This window comes from Girardinichthys multiradiatus, chromosome 20 (assembly GCF_021462225.1).
Source record: "Girardinichthys multiradiatus isolate DD_20200921_A chromosome 20, DD_fGirMul_XY1, whole genome shotgun sequence".
Classification (NCBI taxonomy): Eukaryota; Metazoa; Chordata; class Actinopteri; order Cyprinodontiformes; family Goodeidae; genus Girardinichthys; species Girardinichthys multiradiatus.
In genome coordinates this window covers 40,010,591-40,038,364 of record NC_061812.1, presented here as the reverse complement: position 1 = coordinate 40,038,364, position 27,774 = coordinate 40,010,591, and the positions used below count along the sequence as shown (strand labels likewise).

Genomic DNA, 27,774 nt, shown 5'->3' with positions numbered 1-27,774 from the left:
AGCTATAGGTAAAGTTAAATGGCCTGGCCGTGACAGAAAACAGTAGGAGTTGTCTCTGAGCTTCTAGCTGGATTAATCGTGATGCGAAAATATCTGGTCCTTTAGTTCAGTCAAAAAGTTATAAACACATTAAAAAGGTTCTTCAGATCATAACATTGCATTCCATTGCTGCAGCCAGTCATATAGTCCAGTTCTACATGTAGAAAGAATAAATTGTTGCTGAATACACCGGGAAAACATCTACTGGTGCCACTAAGACATAGTGGAAAAACTTCTTTTTCATATCTTTTGTGCTGACTCTCAGCTATCATCAGCCTCCTACATGAAGAGGAATATGATCGTGGTCCTGTTTAAACCAATCTTTTTACAGCTTAATGTGTCCAAGACCAAAGACATGATCATAGATTTTAGACGCATGCCCCCTGCTCCTCAGATATCAACCATCATGGGGGAGGAGGTTGAGATTGTTGATACTTATAAATGTCTGGGCACTGTAATTGACATTAGACTGAAATTTGATTCAAACACAGAAATAGTTTGCATGAAAGCCCAGCAACTTCTTTACTGTCTTCTAAAAATGGCAAAATTCAAAATAGAACTATGACGTGCATATTTTATAAATCTTACACTGAATCCATTCTGACTTTTTCTTTCATTTGCTGGTACGGAAACCTTAGTGTAAGAGACAAAACTGTGCTATCGTACATTGTGAATGTTGGGCATTAAAATCATAGGTGCTCAGCAAAGCAGCCTGACTGACCTATACAACCACCACACTGAAAAGTCAACTGTATCCTGTTTGTTGGTACACAACCCTTCCACTCTTAGTTTTAGCTTTTACCCTCTAGGGAAGGGAACATAAACTTGGATTTATGTTTCCTTTTTTCTGGAGCAATAACTATTCATTTATTACCAGTGCTTTCTCCCTCCTTAATTCAGGCAAGAGGATTGGTTAGTTGGACCTATGCTTGAGGATCTTGTTTTCCTTTACTGATGGCAACTGTGTTTTTATGCATTTTTAAATGTGATTGCCAATGGTGTTTTGTTTTCTTTTGAAGTGATGGATTCACCATGTTCATTATTTTCTGTTAATTAACTTATGTATTGTTAAATTTTTAGGCGTATAAGAATTGTATGTGCTTTCAATGGACATTGTTTGGTTGTTAACCTCCATTAGGTGCAGGTGTTGCATTCAGTGCTATGTCCTCTAGTTAGATGTTGCTTTGTTTTTAAATTTTTTTTTTTATTGTGGCTTGCTGTAAAATTAATCGCCCATTGAGACATGAATTAAGATCAGAGACTGAAAAAAACTAATGGGTTAAAACAATGTTTAAACTGTATAAAAATGTATGAAATGTGTATTTTCAAGAGTTTGTTAAACTGCTAATAAAATAAGTGGCTTTAGGTAACCTCAGCCATTTACATTGGTTGTCCCACCCTTACTTTCTGTTTTCCTGTACTAGTCAGTGAATAGTAGCAGCTTTGCTGTGATAAGAGAATCTTGCTAGCCTCTTAGCAGAGGACTGACGACTGTTTCCTTCCCTATGCTGAGTGTTTGCACGGGTCAGGTTTTTTCCACAGTGCGTTAGGACAAGCTGCATTGCATTCTTAAATCACTGGAAAGGTTTTTAACATGCCTGCTATTCACAGACTGATGTATAACTGGAACATCCAGAGACAATTAAATACCCGGCTGCTTTGGATGCATAAATATATTTGTTCACCAAATACAGGTCCTTCTCAAAATATTAGCATATTGTGATAAAGTTAATTATTTTCCATAATGTCATGATGAAAATTTAACATTCATATATTTTAGATTCATTGCACACTAACTGAAATATTTCAGGTCTTTTATTGTCTTAATACGGATGATGAAAACCCAAAATTCCTATCTCACAAAATTAGCATATTTCATCCGACCAATAAAAGAAAAGTGTTTTTAATACAAAAAACGTCAACCTTCAAATAATCATGTACAGTTATGCACTCAATACTTGGTCGGGAATCCTTTGGAGAAATGACTGCTTCAATGCGGCGTGGCATGGAAGCAATCAGCCTGTGGCACTGCTGAGGTCTTATGGAGGCCCAATATGCTTCGATAGCGGCCTTTAGCTCATCCAGAGTGTTGGGTCTTGAGTCTCTCAACGTTCTCTTCACAATATCCCACAGATTCTCTATGGGGTTCAGGTCAGGAGAGTTGGCAGGCCAATTGAGCACAGTGATACCATGGTCAGTAAACCATTTACCAGTGGTTTTGGCACTGTGAGCAGGTGCCAGGTCGTGCTGAAAAATGAAATCTTCATCTCCATAAAGCTTTTCAGCAGGTGGAAGCATGAAGTGCTCCAAAATCTCCTGATAGCTAGCTGCATTGACCCTGCCCTTGATAAAACACAGTGGACCAACACCAGCAGCTGACACGGCACCCCAGACCATCACTGACTGTGGGTACTTGACACTGGACTTCTGGCATTTTGGCATTTCCTTCTCCCCAGTCTTCCTCCAGACTCTGGCACCTTGATTTCCGAATGACATGCAGAATTTGCTTTCATCCGAAAAAAGTACTTTGGACCACTGAGCAACAGTCCAGTGCTACTTCTCTGTAGCCCAGGTCAGGCGTTTCTGCCGCTGTTTCTGGTTCAAAAGTGGCTTGACCTGGGGAATGCGGCACCTGTAGCCCATTTCCTGCACACGCCTGTGCACGGTGGCTCTGGATGTTTCTACTCCAGACTCAGTCCACTGCTTCCGCAGGTCCCCCAAGGTCTGGAATCGGCCCTTCTCCACAATCTTCCTCAGGGTCCGGTCACCTCTTCTCGTTGTGCAGCGTTTTCTGCCACACTTTTTCCTTCCCACAGACTTCCCACTGAGGTGCCTTGATACAGCACTCTGGGAACAGCCTATTCGTTCAGAAATTTCTTTCTGTCTTACCCTCTTGCTTGAGGGTGTCAATAGTGGCCTTCTGGACAGCAGTCAGGTCGGCAGTCTTACCCATGATTGGGGTTTTGAGTGATGAACCAGGCTGGGAGTTTTAAAGGCCTCAGGAATCTTTTGCAGGTGTTTAGAGTTAACTCGTTGATTCAGATGATTAGGTTCATAGCTCGTTTAGAGACCCTTTTAATGATATGCTAATTTAGTGAGATAGGAATTTTGGGTTTTCATGAGCTGTATGCCAAAATCATCCGTATTAAGACAATAAAAGACCTGAAATATTTCAGTTAGTGTGCAATGAATCTAAAATATATGAATGTTAAATTTTCATCATGACATTATGGAAAATAATGAACTTTATCACAATATGCTAATATTTTGAGAAGGACCTGTATGTTCAAGCTCAATAGAAAAAAAGTTCATACATGGGAGCTCAAGAGATCTGGTGGATATTGTGTTGACCATTGGAGCAGCTCTTTCAGGAAGTCACTTCCTTCTATCATATCAATTGCAGGTTTTAATGTTTTTCATCCTTGGCCAGTAGAACTTGGTTCTAACATTATTAAGAGTACATTCAATACCTATTTCATTGTGACATATTTCATTGTGTAGGCTCTGCATAACCACATCTCGAAAAGGCTCAGGAATAAATAGTTGGTGGGTTGTATAGCCATCACCCTTATATGTCTGATACAGGATGTGATTATGTAGTAGGAGGCACTTTAATGGCCTCAGAAACAAGGTGATGTCAGGAAGCTGTTTTAACAGTAGGTGGGATCTTTTCCTGTGTCTCAAGTTGGGCTGTGATTTCTCTCATACAAGGCTCAGCTGTTTGTTACTCTCTGATATGTTCAATAGACAAATGGGTGCATGATGGGAAATTCTCCACACTGTTCTTCATTCACAAAATTGTCTGGCAACGCAGTAACTGCAACTGCTAATGAATGTACCAGGGTGGGAGTTTTTCTTCCTATGTGCTTTGATAGGAGAGCAGATGTTTTTCCACATATAGCCTGCACTACATCTGGGCTAAGCTGTGTGTTCTGATCAGTTAAATGTGTTTGGGTAAACAGTTCTCCATGTGGTCATCTTGAAAAGCCATCAACATCAGAGTTAAAGTTAAAAGTGTTACAAGCCAACGATAAGTCATTGCATCCATCTTGGCTGTAGTGAGTAAATATGTCAGTGGACACTTTTCAGTATCTTCCCACTTTAGAACCAGAATGTCCTGTTTTTGCTGTGTGACACAAAGGATCTGTTTAGTGTTTCAGACTCTCTCGACCTGATCTAAATACTCTTTATTATAATAACTCCAAGTTATTCTAACAAATAATCATGTTAAAACAGCTATTTTCTGTTGCTGCACGTCACCCCTGAGAGAAAATTTCATTACTGTAGATCTTTATCAGACAATGCTGTAACACTTTTATAGAATCTGGTCCATTTTGGATTTCCTCAGTATCACAGAAAAACACAGCAGATGGTAGCTATTTTTTTATCCCCTCACAGATTTAATGTTCTTGTTTATAGTGTTACTTCCTCATTGCATGTGGGTTTAGACCATGTAGCCCCCATAAAAAAAGAAGGTAATTATTTTTAGGCGGCCGGCTCCCTTGTTTACTTCAGAGGTGCGTACTTTAAAACACAACGATGGGCGAAGTACTACTTAATCTGGAATAATAGTCTACTGTTTTTTAAAAGGACCCTTCGCCAAGCGAAAACAGTGTATTTTTCATCATTAATAGATGAGAATCCTGTCATGATATGTAGTATTTTAGGTTCTATTCTAAAGGGTGTTGTCTTCAGTTCATTTTTCTGTGCTTATATTTTTGTTTGGTGTGTTCTATGCTTTTCTTAACATTTGGCTTTCTAGTTTACCCTTGTGTTCTTTATATTTATTCTTGTCATATTCCCAGTATCTTTGTTTAGTTTTGGTCATGTTTTTGCTTTTAGTCTGATACCATCTCCATAATCAACTTGACTCGGTCCTCCTGCTTCATGCCAGTCAGTCTCACTGTTTCACCTGTGCCATGCATACCATTCCATTATGTTTACTTCTAGCTGGGGTATACTATTTTCCAAGCCTGTCCAGGACGGCTGCCAATCCAAGCTTGTCCATGTTCATGCCTGCATCTGCTACCCCCTTTCTGCTGTGAGTTTTCTTTTTTTGTTATTTATTAAACCTTGCTTTACTCACCAAGCTGCTCCTGCCTGCAGTCAGCAGTTTTGGTCCACTCCAAGAGCCTTTTATGACAAGGTTTAGGTTTCTTTTTAGGACAGTGCCACACTTGCACAAAGCCATGGCTCTGTTGAGCTATGGTACCTTCCTGGAGGGGGACATCGGCTAGCAACAACTCCATGTTCTCCTTCAATAGATGATACACTTGGCCCTGTCTCTCTCTGAGACATAGCTATTTTTTGAACTTTTACTCCAACTAACAGTATGTTCTCGTTTATCCTGTAGACTTGACAACAGGGTCAGAGTTTATCTGCTTAGCTGTGTTTCTCTCCTGGATGAAGCCACCAAAGGAGCTACTACTGCCATTAACGTTTACATTTAATAGAAAGTGCTCCTTGATCAGTGCTTCTATGTTTTTTTGTGTGTGTGCTCTATCTTCTCAAACCCCTAGTCAATTGTGGCAGATGGCCACTCACACTGAGCCAGCAGAAACTTACTCAGTGTGTGCTCTGATCACTTCATCTTGATGTAACTCTTGCAGATGTTTTTGGACTGCTGCCAGGTTGTTTGGTGTATTGGTTGGGCTTTGTGTTAAAGGCGAATTCAGCAAATAGTTTGATTTGGTGTTTTCACCTTGTCAGTTCTTCCAAAATCTTGATAGATTTTTGTTTTGCACCTCTAGGATGCTGTTCATATTTTTTTACACTTCTTGTCTCGCAACAAAAACTTTACAAAAGGAGGAAGTTTTTCTTTTTTCTGTACTAGCTGCAAATCATTGATCAACAAATTGTCCTAACAAACTTTTTCACCATCTTCACATCTGAGGCTGGAACACGGAGGCTTTGAATTATTTTATGTCTTTTCAAAATCAGGCACATAATTGTTTTCCATTATTAAATCCACATGCGAACTGTCTTCCTCTCCAATGCAACCAATGGATGGTTGTGGGAAAGAGAAAATGCTCTGGTCGGCACCAGAGTTTTGTAGATCTCTGATGTCGCTGGGATTCTTTGTCAAGCTCCTCCTTCCTTGGAACTGTGCATGAGAATGGGTAAATGGTGCATTATGGGATTCAGAGTTTTTACCAGTCTCTTTTTTTCTGTGTACAGTTCAGTACTTGTTTAATTCGATGGCTGGCCCCTAACACTGTATTTGCAAATAAAACATTAAATATCTCCGCCACATACTTGCCTCCATTCTCACACTAATAAGACTTTTCTTATTCATTCACAGCAGCACACAAACACACATGAATAAATTCCGAGACACAGAACAGTATTCACAGAAATGCAAATATAAAGATGAATGCAAATACCAAGATCCTAAAGAAAAAGAAGGAACATAGTGGACAAAATGCACAAAGAAAAAATGCATCATTATCACACGTTAAGACGCATGCACTGAGGCAGCCACACATTCTCAGCATGCAATCTCCACAGCTGAGAAAACAGATTGGCTTTGTTTGTTTGTTGGGTCTCCTCTCCCTCTTTGTTTGCTGTGCTTCAGCCAATGGAAAACTAGCATCTTGAGGATCATTAAAGGGCTAAAAAGAGCTCTTTTGATCAGCTGTGTGCGCCTTCCAAAGCAGGCATCTTCTGTACTCATCAGTGCATGTGTTAATATGCATAAACATGTGTCTGAATTGGTGTTTGGATGCGTTGCATGGATGCTCCAGCGGCCGAGCGTTTGGGAGGAGTTGCAAATATCCTTGACAGGCAGCTACAAAAACAAAAATGACTGGTGGTGCTTTGGTGAGAGCAGGTGTCGCCATTCAATCTTTCATGTGTTCACACAATTCATCACGGTTTTCTGTAAATACGCTGACAGGCGGATCCTCCTCGACTGTGTGCAGACAAAATATTTGTCTGCCAGCATGTCGGCTTTGGCCACAGCGGGAGCCCTCCTACGTTTGGCATGCCAAGTTGTGACTGACTAACATATCTGACATGGATATTAATTCTTAAGAAACTGATTGAGATTAATGTATGGTGTTGTGAAGAAGGATTTGTCTTATAGATTTTTTCTGTTTTTGCTTTTTTGTCTTACATAAATGTTTCAGATCATCAAACACATTTTTTATTTAACAAAGATCAGTTTAGTAAATGCAAATATCCTTTTCAAATGATAATTTATTTACAAAACAGCTATAGTACCAACCTGGCACTACGTGAAAAAGTATTTGGCTTCTAAAATGAATAACCCGTTGTTTAACCCATAGGGGCAAAAACTCCCATGACACGTCTGTGATAGCTGGCTTTGTGACTTTGTGGAGGAACTTTATTCCAATCTTCTTTGCAGAAGTGTTATAATTTGGTTACACTGGATGATTTTTTTTATATGAATGGCCTGTTAAAGGCCATACCACAGTAACTCATCTTTAAATACAGACATTTGACTATACCACTCCAAATCGTCAAATATTTGTGCCATTCACAGATGGACTAGCTGGTGTGCTTTGGATCATTATCTTGCTTCACAACCTGGGTGCTCTTAAGCTTAAGACCATAAACTACTGGCAGGAAATTCTCGTTCAGGATTTTTTGGTAGAGAACACAATTCATGGTTCCATCAAGTTGACAAGTTGTCTGGGTCTTAAGGCAGCATAACACCGCTGATCTTCCGAATACCATCAACATGTTGGACTGTTATTAAATAATCTTTGTTTAAGATGCTGTGTTAGTTTTATGCTAAATGTAACAGAACCCAAACCTTTGAAAAAGTTCCACTTTATTCTCATCAGTCCACAGAAAAACCTTCCCAAAATCTTGGGAAACATGCAGATTTTCTCTTGGTACACGTGAGATGGGCCTTTGAGTTGTAAGCTGTTTTTTCTGCTTATCTCATTGTTAAATCATGAGCCTTGATTTTAAATGAGGCAAGAGATGTCTGTAGAGCATTAGATATTGTTCTGGGTTATTTTGTGACCTAATAGATGAGTCATAATTGCACTCATTTTGGTAAGCCACTCCTAGAAAGGATCGCCACTGTCTTGTGTTTTGACAGTTTGAACAGTTTTTAGAAATAAAATTATAATTAGAAAATTTTATTTTGTATTTACCTGCATTGTATTTGTCTGATAAAGGTAGGATAGGTGTTTGAACTGAAACATTTAAGTATGATAAAGTATCAAAAACAGGAGAAATCTGTTTCTCATAGGATTATTAATCACAGGGAACAGAGGCTGTTTGGTTCCAGGGCTTTTACTAAGCTTCATGTAGTGTTGGCAATCATTAGTAGGGATTGGTGAGGAGTTTAAAGTGTGTACCAGCAGTGGTGAAGATTAAGACATTCAACTGTGGATGATGATTGCTTTTGTCAGTCCCTCCTGTTCAACACCCCACTCTCCCACACTGCCTCTTTGTGTTTCCATTCCTCATTTGCTTCCACAGGCCTCCGTCGCTCTCCCCTCTCCCCTCTCCTTCCCATCTTCTACATCTTTTCCTGTTCCACTTTTTGTTTGTTTGTTTGTTTGTTTTTTTTGCTTTTCATTCTCACCCTCTTCTCTGTCTCTGTTTTCACACTATGCATTGTGAAGAAGCAGCTCATCAGTAGGAGACATCCATCCAAATGGCTGGCTTTGTCAAAACAAACTGAGACAAACATTCTCCCTGAACAAAAAGAAGACGCAGCCTGAGCAGCAACACCTCTCTGATGTTTTCAGGCCTCTGGCTGTGTTAACAACCAAATAAGTGTTGTTGGTGCGTCTGAAACATTTCACTATTTTGCCCCCTCTGCGTCATTATGCTCCCCATGCCAAGATACCAACTGCGTGCTTGTGCCCCAATGGCAGCTATGAAGTGAGATGTTCGCCTCTTAAATGAATTTTCCAATTAACAAAGTCAAGTCTGCGTTTAGTGTTGAGTTTGTTCCAGGCCACAGTGTCTGAAAATTTTTGCATCAGTCAAGCCACAAAAGACAGTCGGGCTACTTATGGAATATTCACTGAAGCTGCTGTTTTGCTCTGAAAGCTAATGATTCCCTCTCTCGCTTTTTTTTTGCATGCGTTTGCAGCTGCGAGCTCATGCGGTGGACATGAATGGGAACCAGGTGGAGAACCCAATAGATCTGTACATCTATGTGATTGACATGAATGACAACAGACCTGAGTTTCAAAACCAGGTTTATAACGGCTCGGTGGCTGAAGGGTCCAAACCAGGTAAGAGGGTCAACAGCTCTGCATGGGAATACACCAGTATTCAATAGACAGCGTGAAAATTTATGGCTCAGATAACTAAACAAGATCACATCACTAATAAATCAGTTTATTCCTTAAAGCAGCCGCCCTTTGCTGTAATGACTGAAATATCAACCTGTGGCCGTCTCTCAATGAACCTCTGGGAAGTTCTTTTAAGACTTTTTGGAAAACCATTTCAGGTGACCACCTTATGAAGCTCATGGAGAGAATGCTAAGAGAGCAAAGCAGTAATCAAAGCAAAGGATGGCTGTTTTGTAAAAATCTAAAAATGTTTAGGATTATTTCACACCTTTTGTTTACGATTTAATTCCATGTGTGTTCATTCACAGTTTTGTTTAAATGGTCATTAAAATAAAGAGACCCATTAAATAAGAAAGTGTATCTAAAATGTTTGACCGGTAGAGTAGTTTATTGTTTTAGACCAACAATATAATCCTAATGTGGAAGGAAAATAACACAGGGCTTAAAAATGGTTATAAACAAAAATAAAAAACAATTGCTGTGCATTTATATTAAGCCACCATGCATCTGTTGTTTCTGGATCCACTTATCAACGCAAGTCTTTTGGGGTATGTGTCATTACCAACCTTGCAAATCTACAGACTGTAATCCTTACTCATTCTTTGGAAAAATGTCAATACAAATTAGATGGAAAGTGACTCTGAAAGTGACTTTTACCTGAACCATTCCATTCGAGCTCTTGCTGAATGTTTAGACCTTCTTCTATGTGTTTATTGTATCTCCTACATTGCTTGTAAACTGGCAATTGGACATCAGATTTGTAGATTGCATGTCTAATGTTGGTCCTATCAACATATTTTACCACCTAGACTGTGAATCTCTGCAGCTCCTTCAGAATTACCATGGGCTCTTGACTGCTCCTCTGATTGATGTTCTTCTTGTCTGACCATGTCTTAATGGAGTTGCAACTCTGCCATACCTTTTCTATTTTCGGGTGATGGCGTGAAAAGAGCCCTATCAAATGTTCAAAGCTTGGGATACTGTGGGCACTGTTTCTTCTGTACATCTTGACTTTCCCTTTTACAGAAATGTGTGAATTATAAAAGCTCTTAGTTTACATGAAACATAAACGTAATGATAAATGCAGAGCATCAGCGCTCCACAACTAGAAACACAATGTGAGGAAATTAATTCTGAACATTTTCAGTTAATTTCCTGAACAATAATAACAACAGATAGTTCCTGTTTGAGAAAAGTCAAAAAGCGCAGAAGAAACAGCGCCTCCTAGAGTCACAATATATAATGATCATAGAATGCAGTACCTTTCTGGAAATATGAAAAAAATTATAATTTTTCATTCCTCTGAGGCAGAAAGGTTGTGATTTTAATACATTAAATATGAAATAAAATGAAACTAAATGTTGTTCATTCATTTGTCGGCCACAAAATGAAAATCAATATTTTGCAAATAAAACAACAAATCGAATAACTCTTTTTTTTTTTTCTTTTTCGTCCTTGGTTTCTGCTGAGAAAATCCAATTACTAAAACATACAAAGATAACTAATAGTCTCCAACTAACTTTATTCTGAGATTAAATTACACACTACTTAGTAGGGATGTAACAGTACACGTAGTCGTACTAAAATATCTGGTATAAAGATATTTGTTTTATACCTGAACACAAACAGAACTAAGTGCAGGATGCAACGTTCGGTAGCAGAACACAAGACTCATTGATTGATAAGCAGGTCTGTTTGGGTTTGGGGTAATAAGGCGATAGCTCTAGACCATGTTCAACTACAGTTTACAGCAAGGGGTGAGTGAATAGTGTCTGACATTTGATGAGTCAGAAAAAGTTGTAACGTGAGGAGTTGCTGTCAAGCTGTAATTGAAGATTAGTGTTTTGCATACTGAAAACGGTGAAAAGCAAAACAGAAGCTGGCAGACAAAACACAGACAGCGAGACAGGTAGAAAAATAACCCAAAGAAAATGAACAACTTCATGTGTGAAATAGTGACGTCCCAAAGGTTTAGTGTTATTTGTGGTGTGAGTTGTATGACAAAATTGCAGGTCCCCTGAGAACAGTCCAGTTCGTATTTTGTGAAGAAGAAAAAGAGAACTCTCTGCTATCACTGAACTTAAATTAAAATCAAAACTTCTAATTTAAAACAGGTGTCAGTGTACTTATTCATTAGCTTATGTGACTTATGTGCAAAATTAAACTTTAAGTTCCCTATCTTGTATATAACACTTTTATACACATTACTGTAATAGGCCTCAACAATATTGCCATTTAAATATGCTCGTTAAAACTTAATCAACAAGGAATATTTTATTCAGACTGCATGTTATGTGCTCCTATAGTTTTCGTGCCAGTGAGCATCAAAGCAAGAAAGTCCTGAATCAATCACAGTGACAGAATCTTTATGAAACTTTAATGCATTGATAATTCTGCTATTTTACTGAGCTTTGCCTTCAGACATGAAGAACAGGAGGTACTGTTGCTTTTACTCATAGGAGAACTTAGTGTACTTAGACTTGACTTCATTTCTAATTGGCTGTGTCACACAGAGCCATAAAGTACCTTTAAATGCCAGAAAGTAATAATTTAATATTAAAACCATTAAAACTAATGCATAAAAAATAATCACTTCGACCAACATTTCTGTGTGGTTTCAAGCTGTTCTCTACTGAGGATTACTAATGCAATAATCCATCTGGAGCCGACTTTAGACTGATTTATGAGTTGCTAAAAGGTTTTAATGGATTAGCTATATTTAATTAATACCATGAATTGCAGGAAGAAAAATGTTTTGAGTTGCTTTAATGCCTGAACCCTTATTACTCAAGGATCCTGCCTATTAGTCTCCCCAATCAAATGTTATCGCATCATCCCTCAGAAAAACTTCTTGTGAGGATTTCAGCAGTTTCATACAAAGCGGACTTCCCAGGATATGTGCAGTGCTGTATGCATCATTATCAGAATCTGCAGAGCATGGAGACGTGCTGACCCCCCCTCCGGGTTAGGGAGCAGAGTGTGTGGTCAGCGCAAAGACCAGAGACACGAGCGGAATGTTCAAGTATTTCTCACGTCTCGACAGGAAGAACCCATGTTCTAACAACCAGACCCCAAGGACCCGTGTGTGTCTTCAAAGTGATCAGATATTGTTCTGCTGTGAAGTTTAATCTCAAGGGGATTTGTAAACAATATAGAAAGGCGTGTTGTGGATGTGTGTGCATGGATGAGCGAGTCTGCGGTTGTGTGTGCTTGTCTTCCACTCAGTGGAGCGTGGGTCTATCTACAGAGTTCCTAATTAGCGGGGGCAACCAGATATTCCAAAAGCTACTTCCTTTGTTTTTCAATCTGAGGCTCTCTGCGTGCTTTAAAACGAGAGCAGACAACGACAAAAGTGTTTTGTACTGAGCAGAATGAAATCTGTGGTTCTTATTAACAAGAAACACATCCCACTATGAGCAGAGTAATTGCTCTTCCCTTTCATTGAGCAGTCTGTGCCATGTACTTTTTGTTCAAGGAGCACACTATGTTTGGTGTTGTGAGTGTGGTCTCAAAAAGAGAATAGTATAAGTGAGGAGTTCAGTCCTTTTTGTCTCCCTTTTTATGGAGCCATTGTTCCCTGAATTGCTGAATTTTAATTATAGAAAAAAGACAATGTGTTTGCCTAATAGCCTTTTTAGTGGACGAAAACAAGAAGTGATTGTGATTCATCTCCAGCTGAGTCTCAAGGAGACGTACTTTCATATATTTTTGGGCTACTTAAGCTCTTAATGTATCCCCTGCCAGTTAAAGGCTTTACTTACCATAAACACACATAGTTTATACCTGGAATTAATTTCCTCACATTTTTGCTGAAGCTGGCTTTTATACGGCTCTTGATTCCTTCCACGAACATGGCCTCATCTGAGATATGAGCCCAAGGTGGAGTACCTTAATAGTCTCAGATTTGACTTTGACTTTTTTTCTAAACCTCTTTTGAAAGAGCATAATTTCCACATCAAAACTTAAAGCAAAATCCAACATAGAAGGCTGGAAGACTGAAAGGCTTACTGAGGTTTAAATAACAGTCAAGCTTAGCTCATTTGCTTCAACTGATCCATCAGATTAGAGATTATCCAATCCATTTCGCTGCTGTTCTGATCCTATCCCAATATCAAATTTAAATATCCAGTACCATTCAATACCAATATCTTCTGATCAATTTACTTTCACTTGAACATTAATAAAATATAGGCAGAGTCAGCTATAGTGTTAGTTTCACCATATCAGTAGTGTTGTCTTCAATTTAAAGAGTGGTAAATGAATTATAATAATTGGAATGATCCTTTCATGTCTACATTCTTGTCAGCTTTGGAGCTGCTAAAGCTGATATGCAAACTGTAGAAATGGAGAAGGTAAAGAAGAGACTTCAGAACAAAACAGTAAAGCTGATGCTGTGAATTATGTGACTTTTTTGGAATGTAAAACATTGGTACAGTTGTCAGAAAAGCCACAACATTCAGTAACAAAATCACTTGGTTATAGTTTATGTTAAGAAGGTAATTTGGAGCAAACTTTGCATTTGTTTCAGTGTTGCAAGAAGCCACAATGCCATAGCAAAATCATCAAATTATTAGACATTTAACACCATAAGATGTATAATTTCATCATCAACAAGTCAGGCTGCCTTGGAACATTTTCCAAAAACCTTAACCACAAGAAGGCCACAGCTTTCACGTGCAAAGAATAGGAACATTTACACTAAACGCCATCTCAGAGTGCTGGATGCTTTAAACTGTTCCTGACAGCAGAACACAGATTTCCACACCCTTGATCCCATTACACAAGCATGAGGCAGAATGGACATGGAAAACAACACACATACTTCAAAGATGTGACAGGATTTGATGTTTCATAAAATCCCATTTATTTCCTCATGTTTAGACCCATGTAGCACATCTTTTGCAGTATGCCTGTATGCATAGCAAGATAAAAAAAAAAACTGATATTACATGGTATGTGCATGAGGTAGATTAAGATTAGTTGCCAAGAAATATCTCAAGATATGAGTTTACTATATTAGTTAAATGAATTCAAGACCATATGATGGTGAGACTGTCACGGTGGGGTTTTGGAGTGGACCAAAGCGCAGACAAGAGCTCGGAAGAGTCCAAAAACAAAAACCCTAGATCCAGAGGCACATAAAAAACAAGTGTCCAACAATTTGGCTGCTAATGAGCCAGAAACAGGGCAGCAGACAATCAGGAGGCCTGCCATGGAATAGCCAAAGGCAGGGCAGCGGCGACAGAGATGCAGGCAGTCCGGAGGCCGGCGGCGAGGCCAGGCGAACCCTCGGAGCGAGGTCCTCGGAGGCCGGCGGCGAGACCAGGCGAACCCCCGGAGCGAGGTCCTCGGAGGCCGGCGCTGAGACCAGGCAAACCCTCGGAGCGAGGTCCTCGGAGGCCGGCGGCGAGACCAGGCAAACCCTCGGAGCGAGGTCCTTGGAGGCCGGCAGCGAGACCAGGCAAACCCTCGGAGCGAGGTCCTCGGAGGCCGGCAGCGAGATCAGGCGAACCCTCGGAGCGAGGTCCTTGGAGGCCGGCGGCGAGACCAGGCAAACCCTCGGAGCGAGGTCCTCGGAGGCCGGCGGCGAGATCAGGCGAACCCTCGGAGTGAGGTCCTCTGTGGTCTGTGATGTGGCCACAACCACGGCAGAGACTTGGACCCAGGCGGGGCCCGCAGAGGCTTGGACCCAGGCAGGAGATCTGGAGGTCGGCCAAGCAGGGTGGATGACCTTCCAGGAACTGTGTCAGACCTGGAGACAGGCTGTGTGTCTGGCTGTGTCTCAGACCTGGAGACAGGCTGTGTGTCTGGCTGTGTGTCTGGCTGTGTGTCGGACCTGGAGACAGGCTGTGTGTCTGGCTGTGTGTCAGACCTGGAGACAGGCTGTGTGTCTGGCTGTGTGTCTGGCTGTGTGTCTGGCTGTAAAGCCAGGAGCACCCCCCAAAGAAAAACCAAAAGGAGTTCCGGACCTGCTTGTGGAGGCAGCCCACTCACGGGCTCCTCCCGGATCAGGCGAGGAAGTGGAGGCAGCCCACTCACGGGCTCCTCCCGGATCAGGCGAGGTTCTGTAGACCCGGCGGCGGCCGGCTGAGGCTCTGTAGACCCGGCGGCAGCCGGCTGAGGCTCTGTAGACCCGGCGGCAGCCACAGCCTCGAGAAGGGGAGTGAAGGGACCTCCAGGGGAGAGTGGTGATGGAGGGTCGAACCACCCCTCCTTGAGAAACTCCACCTGCAGTATGGAGTGCACGTGAAGCATGTCCTGAGGGTAAGCCATCACATGGGGAACGCACTCCATACAACGTTCCCTCATGCACTCCCTGTTGGCAAACAGCAGTCCAGCCAGGACCCACGCCGGGGTTGGAGGTCGCACCGGAGACCGGTGACCTCCAGAGGGCGCTGGGCAACCACCCCCCAACTCTGGGGAAGACAGCCGTGAGGAAGCCATGTCGGAAGGACCCTCCGTGGAGAAGCAGGAGGCGCCCGACTGTACCTCCCCGGCAGCGACTGGCCTCCGGCTACGGCGTCGTCCAGGACAGGAGGAGAAATCAGCCGGAAACTCTGCTGCAGCTGGCGGAGGTGAGGATGGCTCTGCTGGAGGCTCAGCGAGCGTGAGCTGAGGTAAAGCTGCTGTGGGCGTGACGAGCTCAGGCGCTGCTGCGGTGGAGGAGGAGGAATGCTTGCGGCGAGAGCGCCGTCGCTTGGAGGAGGCGTGGGCTGGGAAAGAGCGGTTCCGACCCGGCTCAAAAGCCATAGCGGCCCAGTCGGTCTCACAATAACACTCCTCCATCTCTTCCAGCAATAGAGGCGAAGGTAAAATCTCCACCTCCTCCCCATACAAAGTGCGCAGCGTCTCATCCTGCTGCTCAATCCATCCCTTTAGCTCTGTAGCTCTGTCTGCTTGGTCCTTGTGGTGGGTTCCTTCTGTCACGGTGGGGTTTTGGAGTGGACCGAAGCGCAGACAAGAGCTTGGAAGCAGCATTTCAAAAAGCAGTCTCTCAGCTTTAATAAAAAAAAAGTCAAAACTTAACAAAAACACTGCAGGTACTGAACAGGGTCGAGATCCAAACACTTACATTGCAGACACTGCAGGAACATGGAGACTCAAGGCAGGGACGAGGATAAAGGGTCGAGTTGTAACGCAAGGAACCCACGAAAACATAATGAAACAAACCAACTAATATGCAGAGAGAAAACAAAGGCAGGTAATCAAAGGAACTAAGGACAGGTGACGCAAGGAGGCAGGAAGGCAGCGGGAACAGGTGAACCTAATACAAGTAATTAACAAGACACCGAGCAGGCCTAAAACAAAACTATAAACAAAGATAAAAATAAAGCATAAGAATCAGGGATAAACATGAACTGAAGGAAACTAAGAAACTGAAGGGAACATAAGACACACCAAATCTAAGAACGAACAAGGAACCCATAAAGCAAACCAGATTACAGAGTAATGAAACCTAACACCACACAGACTGAACAGACAGGAAGGGAAGCAGAGAACACAAGGACTAGGATGTAAACAAACAAAATGTAAACAATAAGTAAACACAACCTAACCAGAGGGGCTGGAGAAATATGATAATTAGTAAACAAAACAAAACACAAAGTCCAAAATGTCACATCCTGACAGAGACTTTTTAACTGTCTTTAACAACTCTTGCTAATGATTTTTGCTGTTAGCATCACTTATTGTAACAGTAGTCACTCTTTCTTGATTGTAAATATTGCCTACATTTTTTTGTCTTTCAAAAGGATAATAAAATTTCCAAATCAGCAAAGATCCATGGCACATAAAGGTTGTAAATGAAAAACAAAAATGAAAGCCATTTCTGTAATCCAGTCAGCTTTCCCGTTGTGTTCTAAAGCTCCTAACTGCTCATCAGCAGAGCACAGAGTCCCACTGTACAGAGTTTTGTCCTGATGTTACGACCCGGCTCGGCCAGGGGTGATGAAGGAGGCGTAACATAAGAGCAATGGAATATATTTTGTAAAAAGTAAGGTTATTTATTGTAATGTTTAAAAAACATTTGCATGTATATATATATATATATATATATATATATATATATATATATATATATATATATATATATATATATTTATAAAAGGAGGGCAACAGTACTAAAACACTGCAAGTATTGTTTCAAGCAAAGCAAACTGAGGCAAAGGAACAAGCTGCCTCCAGTCTCAAAAGAGAAACAAAATAAACACTCAAGATTGCCATTGGATTTATGCAACCAGCAAACATTGAAAACAAAGCACTCCAAACACTCAAGGCGGTCAAAACCCCAAGTTTCAAAACTAATCAATAGTTGTGCCTCATATCAAGCCAACAGTTCGCCAGAGTTAGGATGAAACAACTACCATTTTCTCAACAAGTACAAATCAGAGTAAACACCAGCAAAGTTTCACATGCAGAAGTGGTGAGCTGCTCAGGTTAAATCAAAGCCGCGCCTAGTAGCCAGTGTGGAGAGCTTACACAGGCTGGTTGGCTCTGTGTTTGGAGGAGCACAGGATTGAAAAGTCCAACATGAGTTCCGGGGGAATCCACCAGGAGGAGTGCTGAGTGCCCAGGAAATCAGAGCTCAACAGGAGCAGCGAAGAAGAACACAAACGGGGATTTTCACCAGGTGGAGTCCCGCGCAGCCAAGCGACAGCAACGGAGAAACAGGGTTTCCACCTCTCTCACAGGCCCATCAGCTGCGTGTAGACAAGGATATAAAAACAAAACATGCACATACGACCACCGACCGTAACACCTGAGTTACTAATAATGTAGCAATTTGTCTTTTGCTGTTTGCAATTTGTTTTGTAATTTGTCTTTTATTAAGTATTCTTTTGCAAAAAATACTTAATACATGGATTTCTTGTGCTTTCGCTTCCTCATCAGTGAGACATCGCCAAAGGTTGCCATGTTGAACACCTTGACTGTTTACTGGAAGCTTGTCAAGGGTTTTGTGTATGGAAAAATGTTAACTAATCTGGCAAATTGTACAAACACATCTGTCTGCGGATACTGTGTACATTTTATTATCCAAGCGGAAAATAATTTATTGGCTGTAAGCTTACATTTTGAGAGTTAAATGACTAAACTATGACAATACAGCAAAACAAAACCATGGAGTCTAAATGGGCAGACAGATTTTTGGTATATATCTGAATAAAAGGTTATCGGGTCTGATACAGATGCTTGATTGCATCACTGCCAACTCCACCTAGCTGTTTTTTTAACTATCACTGGTAGTCATCAACTAGTCTGCTTCTTATCTATTTTTATAGCAATTTTCTTTTCACTGCACATATTAAGGCTATCTACTACATTATGATATGAATTTGTTCATTAAATGTTGTGACATTTCCAGTTACAAAAGGCTTATAAGATCGCTTCTAAACTTCACATAGTTGTCTTCAGCCAGGATTCAAACAACATGAAACCTCTCCAGTCCTTCCTTAGGTGAGAGGCTCCTTCTCAATCCTGGCAACCTGTGTAATGCTGAAAGCTTTTACAGCAATGCTGCTGGAAAGCGATGCTGCTGGACACAATTATCTCCTAGTACATATCCTAATGCCTGCAGCAGGTTTAAACAGCATTGAAGCTTCAAAGAATATTAATTAATCTCCAACGGATAATTATTCACTAACAAGTACAAACATTTCACAAGGTTTTTAATGACTTAGTTGGAATTTTTATGAATAACTCATTAGTCTAGGTTAGTTGTAGTTTTTAATAAATTTTGCTCTGAGAATTTACAAACAAAAGTCAAGCTAATATGATTTGACGGACTATAATACATGTTTCCACTTAGTAAAGGTCTATTCCAGATTCACAAAGAATCTGTGTTGCCTTTGGGCCAGGCTAACATTTCTTCCTTTTGACTCAGTACCGTTAAATTGCAAATCTGTATCTCAGCCCCTGCTGAAGTCCTTCCTTTTCTTTGTAGTTACATCAGCTATAGGATAATGATAGCTCTTGATGCAGTACCACCTGAACAATTGGAGATCATGACCTGCTGAAATCCTTACATCTTATAATCATATCTATGGAGAACTATTAAAATCCATTCCAATCATTCTCTAAAAGTAAATTCTCACTCACTCGTTTCCTATGCCAATCCTGCTTAAAGTCACCAGTGGCTGAAGTCAGTCCCAGGATTTCACGGGTTAGGTGTCACCTCTGTGAGGCATATGCTGGAAAGAGCACCAGTTTACCCAAGGACAGACAGACAGGTGGAGGCTGGGATGTTGAGCTGGGTGAGCTTCTGGTGGAGGATGTCTGGTATGATGGTGTTGAAGGCCGAGCTGAAGTCTACAAACAGGATCCTGGCGTACGTCCCTGGGTGGTCGAGGTGTTGTAGGATGAAGTGTAGTCCCAAGTTAACAGCATCATCTGCCGACCTGCTTGCTCGGTAAGCTAACTGCAGAGGGTCCAGCAGGGGTCCTGTGATGTCTTTCAGGTGCTTCAACATCAGCCGCTCAAAGGATTTCATGACCACAGATGTCAGGGCTACAGGCCTGTAGTCATTTAATCCTACGATGGTGGGTTTCTTGGGCACCGGGAAGATGGTGGATCGTTTGAGGCAGGAGGGGACCTCACACTTCTCCAGTGATGTGTTGAAGATCCTTGTGAAGATTGGAGCGAGTTGATTTGCACAGGCTTTCAGGCATGATGGGGAGACGTTATCAGGTCCTCCAGCTTTCTTTGTTTTCATGCGCTGAAAGAGCCTGTTTACATCTTCCTCGGAGATCTTTAGTGCAGGCAGAGGATCTGAAGGTAGGGGGTTGGTTACTTTATGGGAGGAATTTGTTCCTGAATGGGATGTGGAGGGGATGGTGTCATCACAATAAATGTAATATTTATTGCAAGTACAACTGATAATATTTAACATAGGCAAATAGTAAAAATGTATGCGCTAAAACTATGCCTTTCTTCGTTCTTTTTCAAAGAACGAAGAAAGGCATTTAGTAAGGCTATTTATGTTTTTCTGCATTTCCCTCATATCCGTCATGTTTTGGCCAAGTTAAAAACAGAGGAAATTAAAGCCCAGGCCGACAACTAAAACAAACACCAGGATGAACTTCAGACATTCAACGTCCCCTAATTTAAAGGAGACACTTTATAGTTAGAGCCCTAAATTCTTCTCATCCAGGAGAGAGTGTTAACACTCACTGTTTAAAATTAGTCACCTGTTTCAGTCGCAAGGAGAGATAAGCCTAAAGTCAGTGTTAGCTAAAACAGTAGGTCATTTTCAAAACAATGTTTTGTTTTGTTTTCCTATTAGATTTACAAAGTGGAAAAACGCAAAAATGTGAAATAAACACCCGCTTTATTGTCTTTTTTAATGTCTTTATTTCTTCATGACTTGTTTTGACTTAGTGGTTTTTATTAACAGTAATTAGACAGGAAACATGCAGAGAGAGAACGGTGCAAATATGCAACAAAGGTTGGATGGAGGACCAATATTTTATATACAGTATATGGGGGAACTGCTTCATTGCCATGCACTGCCCCAAATTGGCCCTAAGCTGCTGGATTTAGTTCTATTTAGTTTTAAAGTAAAGGGGCTCATTGTGGAGAATATTACAGTTTCTTGTTGCTCTGCTATTTATTAACACCGGGTCTCCAAGGAGCTTATGGTAGCAAGCCATTTTAATAACAAAATTAATCTTTCTTGAAATCCCATATTAAATAGCAATGATTGCATTCCTCCAAGTCTAAATAACAATGCTTTAAATTAAAGATATGAAGAATTACATTATCAATAGTAGAAATTAAATTTTCAGATATCTAGAATTACAGTTGTAAAAATAAAAAATAGATAAATACATCTTAAAATCCTCTGGAGGGTGCGGGGGATCCAGGGAACAGAGGAGACCATGTCGAAACAGAAGTTACTTACCGTTGTGTTAATGAGATTTACAGTCATATTCAATAAATATGCTTTCTAATGAGGGTCGTGAAAAAATTAAAGGTATACTTTTGAAAAAGAAACACCCTTTAAGCAGGAATTAAACATAATTTTCATTAAACTCAAATTTCTGTATTGAAATGTTTTTTTTATTGGTCTGATGCAATATTCTAATCTTAAATGTCGTATTTTCATTAGCTGTAAGTGGAAAGTCATCATAACTAACAAGAATGAAAGCTAGAAAACATCAGTCTGTGTAATTAATCTAAATAATGGAGTAATGACTAAAATTCAATCTGGGAGACTCGCCCACTCCTCCAGCTTCATCCAATGGCTTCTCCGTGTGTCTCCGCGCCAACCAATCAGCTTCGAGTCTGCAATAATGCTCAGCCAATGATCCTTCAAGGCTCCGCATTTAAAATCTCCCATTCATGGATCTCCCAGCTGTCAGCTGAGCTTCGGCCCTCCTCCACCCCATCACCTCCATTGGATTCTCAGTTCCATTACCATCAGGCCTCATCTCCATCAATTCTAATTCTAATTCTAAGACGTTCATCAAGTTCATTCAATTCAATTCAATTCAATTTTATTTATATAGCGCCAATTCACAACACATGCTGTCTCAAGGCACTTCACAACAGTCAGTCGTAAGTAACAGTCGTAAGTTCATGCATTATCAGCATTCATGTCTTCCTCTGGGGTCTGAGCGCCAAACAAATAAACATCCATTGTGTAACTTCTCTAATCGCATTTTGTGTTTCTTATTGTGAGCCTCTACAGGATTGAAATGTGTTTCACTTAGTAAACTGAGGTAATGAAGTAAATAAATGTTTCGATAATAATCAGATTTATTGAATGTGACTATATAAAATGTAAGGCTATTTAGTTTAAATGAAAGAACAACTTGAAAGGAGACCTGTTCACTGGGAAAGGTAGCTTTAAATAACTTGTGGTTTCATCTGCCCCTATGTAGAAAGTAAAATTGAACGGGGTGGTGGCTCTCCCTTTGAATTTAATGGTAAAGGATAGACTGTATTAACAATGAAATTAAGTTGCCAAAACATAATATATCTTATTAGTGTTACTTTAACATAGAGGGCCCAGTCCACACTAACCCAGATATTTTGTAAAATGGAGATTTTCTGCTGTGTTTAAATCTTCTGTCCACTCTTAGAGTTTGTGCTGACCAAAACAACACATTTTAAAAACGCTTTTCAAAGAGGAAATGTTGATGTTGAATGCAGATTGCACCACCTGTCCACATGCTTTTGTAAAAAAGTATTTACAAAGTGGAAATTTTTTAATGCAGGATATTTAGAGTTTATTAGAAATACTGTAGATTCCCACTTAGCACTTGCGCTAGAAACCACAAGAGAAGAGCCATATTTATGTTTTTCACACATCTAATTCAGTTTGTCCAGAGTCTGTTTCCTATAAATGTCAAATGTAAGCTGAAGAATTTAATCAATCAGAGAAAAGCATGCACAGTGTCAAAAAAATCACAATCGACAAGTGTTTGGGTATTCTCTGTAGCGTAGCACAGCCTCTAGAGCGGGGCTATTCAGTTAGCAGCCCAGGGGCCACGTCTAGCCCGCAGAACCCCTTTGACTGGCCCATCCCCCGACTGACCCAATGTAAGCTGCAAAAACGCATTTAAATCGTATTTGCTGTGAGAATTTTTGAAATTCCCACCTTTCCTTTTGTACTTGAATGCACAGCTCCCACTATCGTAGCAACGCCAGCCCAAAATACTCTCTTCAAGTAAGATGTCCACGAAAGGATATCACTGACAGGTCAGACACGAAAAATTGACAATGATAATCACTGTTTTAACCCTGCCTGGACAGATAAATACATGTTCATTTTACCCCAAAGACTGAACTCTAAGCCACTGTGCTTGATTTGCAATGGAAACCTATCAGTATTAAAATAATACAACATTCGCAGGCACCATGTCGAGAAACACCAAGCTTTTGGACAACATTTCCTGAAGGGACAGAGGATAGGGCGACAGGATAGGTGCAGAGCCTGCTAGCATCTTATAACAGGAGTTTTTCCACATTATTTTTTATTAAACAATGTGTGGTGAATAGATGCCATGTTAAAAATATTATGCTCAAGGTTTGGACCTAATGCTAAAATTTGCAATGAAGTTTAATTATTTTGCTCTTCAGCCCAGTGGCATCTCAAAATTTTCAATTCTGGCCCAGAACAAAAAGTGATTGAATAGGGCTGCTTTAGAGTCAGTAATTTCCCTAACATGTATATTTTGGAAGAAAACCAGAGTATCTGGAAAAAATAAAGGAAAGCTGCATATTAAACCAAAAATGAAGCTTTGACCAAACATTGTCAAATTAAAAAAAAATGAAATTATTCCTCCAAATGGTCAGGTTAATGACAGACGTTTTAGGACTTTTTTGTTTGATTTATGTCTGGTTTGTACATTATGTCTGGATCCCCCCCGGAAGAAAATCATGGGCACCCTTTTTGTGTATTACATATAAATGTCAATCCCACTAAATATGCTAAGCCACATTGGTATCAATTTCAGCATCTACACACCCAGATATCAAAGGTTCTCTAAAGCATTACAACTCATTCTCATATCCAGCACCGTGAGAATGCCATCAAAGGGGAAAACTTCCAGGAGATCACCCTTATCAACATGACCAGATGTTCCACCGGGAGAGATGGGATCAAATCATCAGGCAGGACCAGTTTGAAACTGCTCCATTTGGCATTTTGTGCTGTTGGGACCCTGCTATGCAACAAATAAACATGTTACTAATATAAATTGTGTTTTTACTGCATTAGAAGCATGAACTTATTTTGATGTGGAAAAAATAAATATTGCAACTTAAACTAAGAGGATTATCTTCTTAAACATGTTGAGACAAAGAACCAGGTCTACTGTTTTTAATGGACTACAAGCGGTTGGATGAAGCTTACACACCCATCAAATAAAGAAATATTTAGGAAATAGCCACACTCTGTTACAAAATGTCACCAAAATGAGTCTAAAATTGTTATCGCTGCACTGGAGGACAGCCTGTCTGTTGTGTGACATGGCATTAGATAAAGATTTGAATAGATGGTGTGACTTGTTTACAGATATGCTGTGTTTGAACTCGGAACATCTGCACTGTCATGTTCTGCCATTCTCCGTACCTCCATCTTCGTACTCAAATCTAACTGGTTGGTCTCGCTTATGGACCATCTTTCTCAAAAGAGCCCTCTAAAATGAGAGCACAATATAAAAACCAGCAGCTATGGGCGCTCTCTCCACATTGATTTACCCTCCCAAGAAGGGGTGCAGAGGGAGTGCATTTCTGTCTTTCTCTCTATCTCAATAGTTGCAGGGAGATTTAGCAGACTTTTTATCTCAGTCTGGCCTGGGGGGACGGGTTAATTAAAGATTGCTCCTGGCACAGGAAGATGAAGTGATGGGTGTAAACATCAGAAGTGGAAGCATAGGGGTGTTTTCAAAATAATTCATGCTACTATCCTGACTTACTGTCAGTTCAGTTCATCTCAGTTAATTTGCATAGCCTAAATGCACAAGAAATGTCTCCAAAAAAGGGATTTAATTTATGAACCCAAAAACACAATCAATTGCATCTAATCATTTAGGCATACTTAAAATTAATCTCATACATTCCAATTCAGTGCTACACATAATACAATACATTTAAATTCAGTTTATAATGCCAGTTGCATCGGGTTATTGACTTTGCAGCACTTCTTGTTGAGCAAGCATGTGGAAAGAAACAACTATTTTTTCAATAGTAAACCTCCAGTATCTACTCCGACTGACTGGGATATTTATGAGACATCACAAAAGCCTACACACACATGCACACACACACACACACACATAGTGTATTCATATCATTATAGGGAGCTTCCACTGACTTTTAATTTATTGCTATAGCTTAACCCTGACCCTTATCCTAAACCTAACATAAACTCAATTTAAAGCCTAGTCCTAATCCTAACCAACCAGGCTAAATGTCTACACAATGGTCAATGTCCACATAATGTCAGTGTCCCATCAGGGACACAAAATGGCAAACCACAACATCCACAAAATGTTTTATAAACATTCACACACATACACACACACACACACACACACACACACACAAAACAAGAATGCAAAAGCAATGATTCAGGTGTACTTTCTATGCTAAACAACACTAGCTATGTTAGTGGCTTGGATCTGGGTACTGTCTATTGGACAACTTCAGAGAACATGAAAAATCAAAGGATTTTATAAAGCACTTCTATTGTCATGCCAACCACACTGTTCACCCAGTTGCATTCACTGAACTCGCCCACATTCATTCACTGAATACACAGATTGGTAGACAACTTGGGCTCAGTTTCTTTCCCAGAGGCACATTGAAATTTAGCAGCACAGAAAGACAGGGCCAAATGTACCATCTATAAAGGAGATCATGAAGTTATTGGCAGCAATAGTTCAGTGACTGCCTTCTTCTAGGTAGGTGTCACAGCTAAACATATAAAGACTTGGCCAGGTGCAGTCCTATTAGTAGAAAAGGTCATTGGTAGCCATAATTGCATATAATGCAGGATTGGAGAGTATTAGGAAAAAGTACAGGGGTTGGACAATGAAACTGAAACACCTGTCATTTTAGTGTGGGAGGTTTCATGGCTAAACTGGACCAGTCTGGTAGCCAGTCTTCATTGATTGCACATTGCACCAGTAAGAGCAGAGTGTGAAGGTTCAATTAGCAGGGTAAGAGCAGAGTGTTGCTCAAAATATTGAAATGCACACAACATTATGAGTGACATACCAGAGTTCAAAAGAGGACAAATTGTTGGTGCATGTCTTGCTGGCGCATCTGTGACTAAAACAGCAAGTCTTTGTGATGTATCAAGAGCCACGGTATCCAGGGTAATGTCAGCATACCACCAAGAAGGACGAACCACATCCAACAATGTTCGGGTGCTAACCCGGATTGTATCCAAAAAACATAAAACCACGGCTGCCCAAATCACGGCAGAATTAAATGTGCACCTCAACTCTCCTGTTTCCACCAGAACTGTCCGTCGGGAGCTCCACAGGGTCAATATACACGGCCGGGCTACTATAGCCAAACCTTTGGTCACTCGTGCCAAAGCCAAACGTCGGTTTTAATGGTGCATGGAGCGCAAATCTTGGGCTGTGGACAATGTGAAACGTGTATTGTTCTCTGATGAGTCCACCTTTACTGTTTTCCCCACATCCGGGAGAGTTACGGTGTGGAGAAGCCCCAAAGAAGCGTACCACCCAGACTGTTGCATGTCCAGAATGAAGCATGGGGGTGGATCAGTGATGGTTTGGGCTGCCATATCATCCCTTGTCCCAATACTTGTGCTAGATGGGCGTGTCACTGCCAAGGACCACCGAACCATTCTTGAGGACCATGTGCATCCAATGGTTCAAACATTGTATCCTGAAGGCTGTGCACCAATACACACAGCAAGACTGGTGAAAGATTGGTTTGTTGAACATGAAAGTGAAATTGAACATCTCTCATGGCCTGCACAGTCACCAGATCTAAATATTATTGAGTCACTTTGGGGTGTTTTGGAGGAGCGAGTCAGGAAACGTTTTCCTCCACCAGTATCACGTAGTGACCTGGCCACTATCCTGCAAGAAGAATGGCTTAAAATCCCTCTGACCACTGTGCAGGACTTGTATATGTCATTCCCAAGACAAATTGACGCTGTATTGGTCGTAAAAGGAGGCCCTACACCATACTAATGAATTATTGTGGTCTAAAACCAGGTGTTTCAGTTTCATTGTCCAACCCCTGTAACTGTGTGGTCAGTCCTAGCTCAGGATATCCTAAGCCACTCCTAATATAAGCTTTATCAAAAAGGAAGTTTTTAAGCCAGGTTTTATAGTACAGTAAAAAGCTTAAAGCTGGTGCCCAGGAGCAGTTTGATAAGTAAAAGATGTGCCTCTACTTTTAGAAACTCTAAAAACTATTGGTAAACCTGCCAGAGCTCCTAAAGCTGACAAATAAACTTCTATAACAATCATACAATTATTAATATAGAGATAAGATCAACTTTATCATCCCTCTAAGGGGAAATGAAATAGCAGCAGCAGGACAGGTCAGGTAGGAAGGATAAAAAAATAATAGAAACAATAATGAATAACCATTAATAAAAAGTGAACAAAATTACAAACAATTTAGTACAGAATTATTTCAATATTAACAGATTGTAAAATGCTTTCAAAAATAAAAAATAAAAATGGCAAAAATTGGAAAAACTCGACAAATATATTTATACATAAATACAAACTAGACAAGAGACAGTACAATAATCTAAACACTATCTAAATAGAATGAATATGTAAATGAGGTAAATAAGTATTTGCTGTATTGTAGATTATGATGTCAGCAGCCTAAGTCTAAATGGTCATCTACAACGCTCCCCGTCTGTGGAGAAGTTCTCTGATGTGCTGCTATCTCCTCTTTAGCTTCTGATCGCAGCAGGTACCAGAGCTGCTCACATTCCAGGCTGGTGCTG

At 40.5% G+C, this 27,774-nt stretch overlaps 1 protein-coding gene across 3 annotated transcripts in view; it reads left to right on the top strand.

The window, feature by feature from the left end:
• The window catches only part of cdh4 (cadherin 4, type 1, R-cadherin (retinal)), a 437,670-nt gene that overhangs the window by 311,283 nt on the left and 98,613 nt on the right, over window positions 1-27,774 (top strand). For all 3 annotated transcript variants that reach the window (XM_047348247.1, XM_047348246.1, XM_047348245.1), the window contains one exon: window positions 9,119-9,263. In XM_047348247.1, the coding sequence (XP_047204203.1) occupies window positions 9,119-9,263 (145 nt within the window). The remainder of the gene's footprint in view (window positions 1-9,118; window positions 9,264-27,774) is intronic.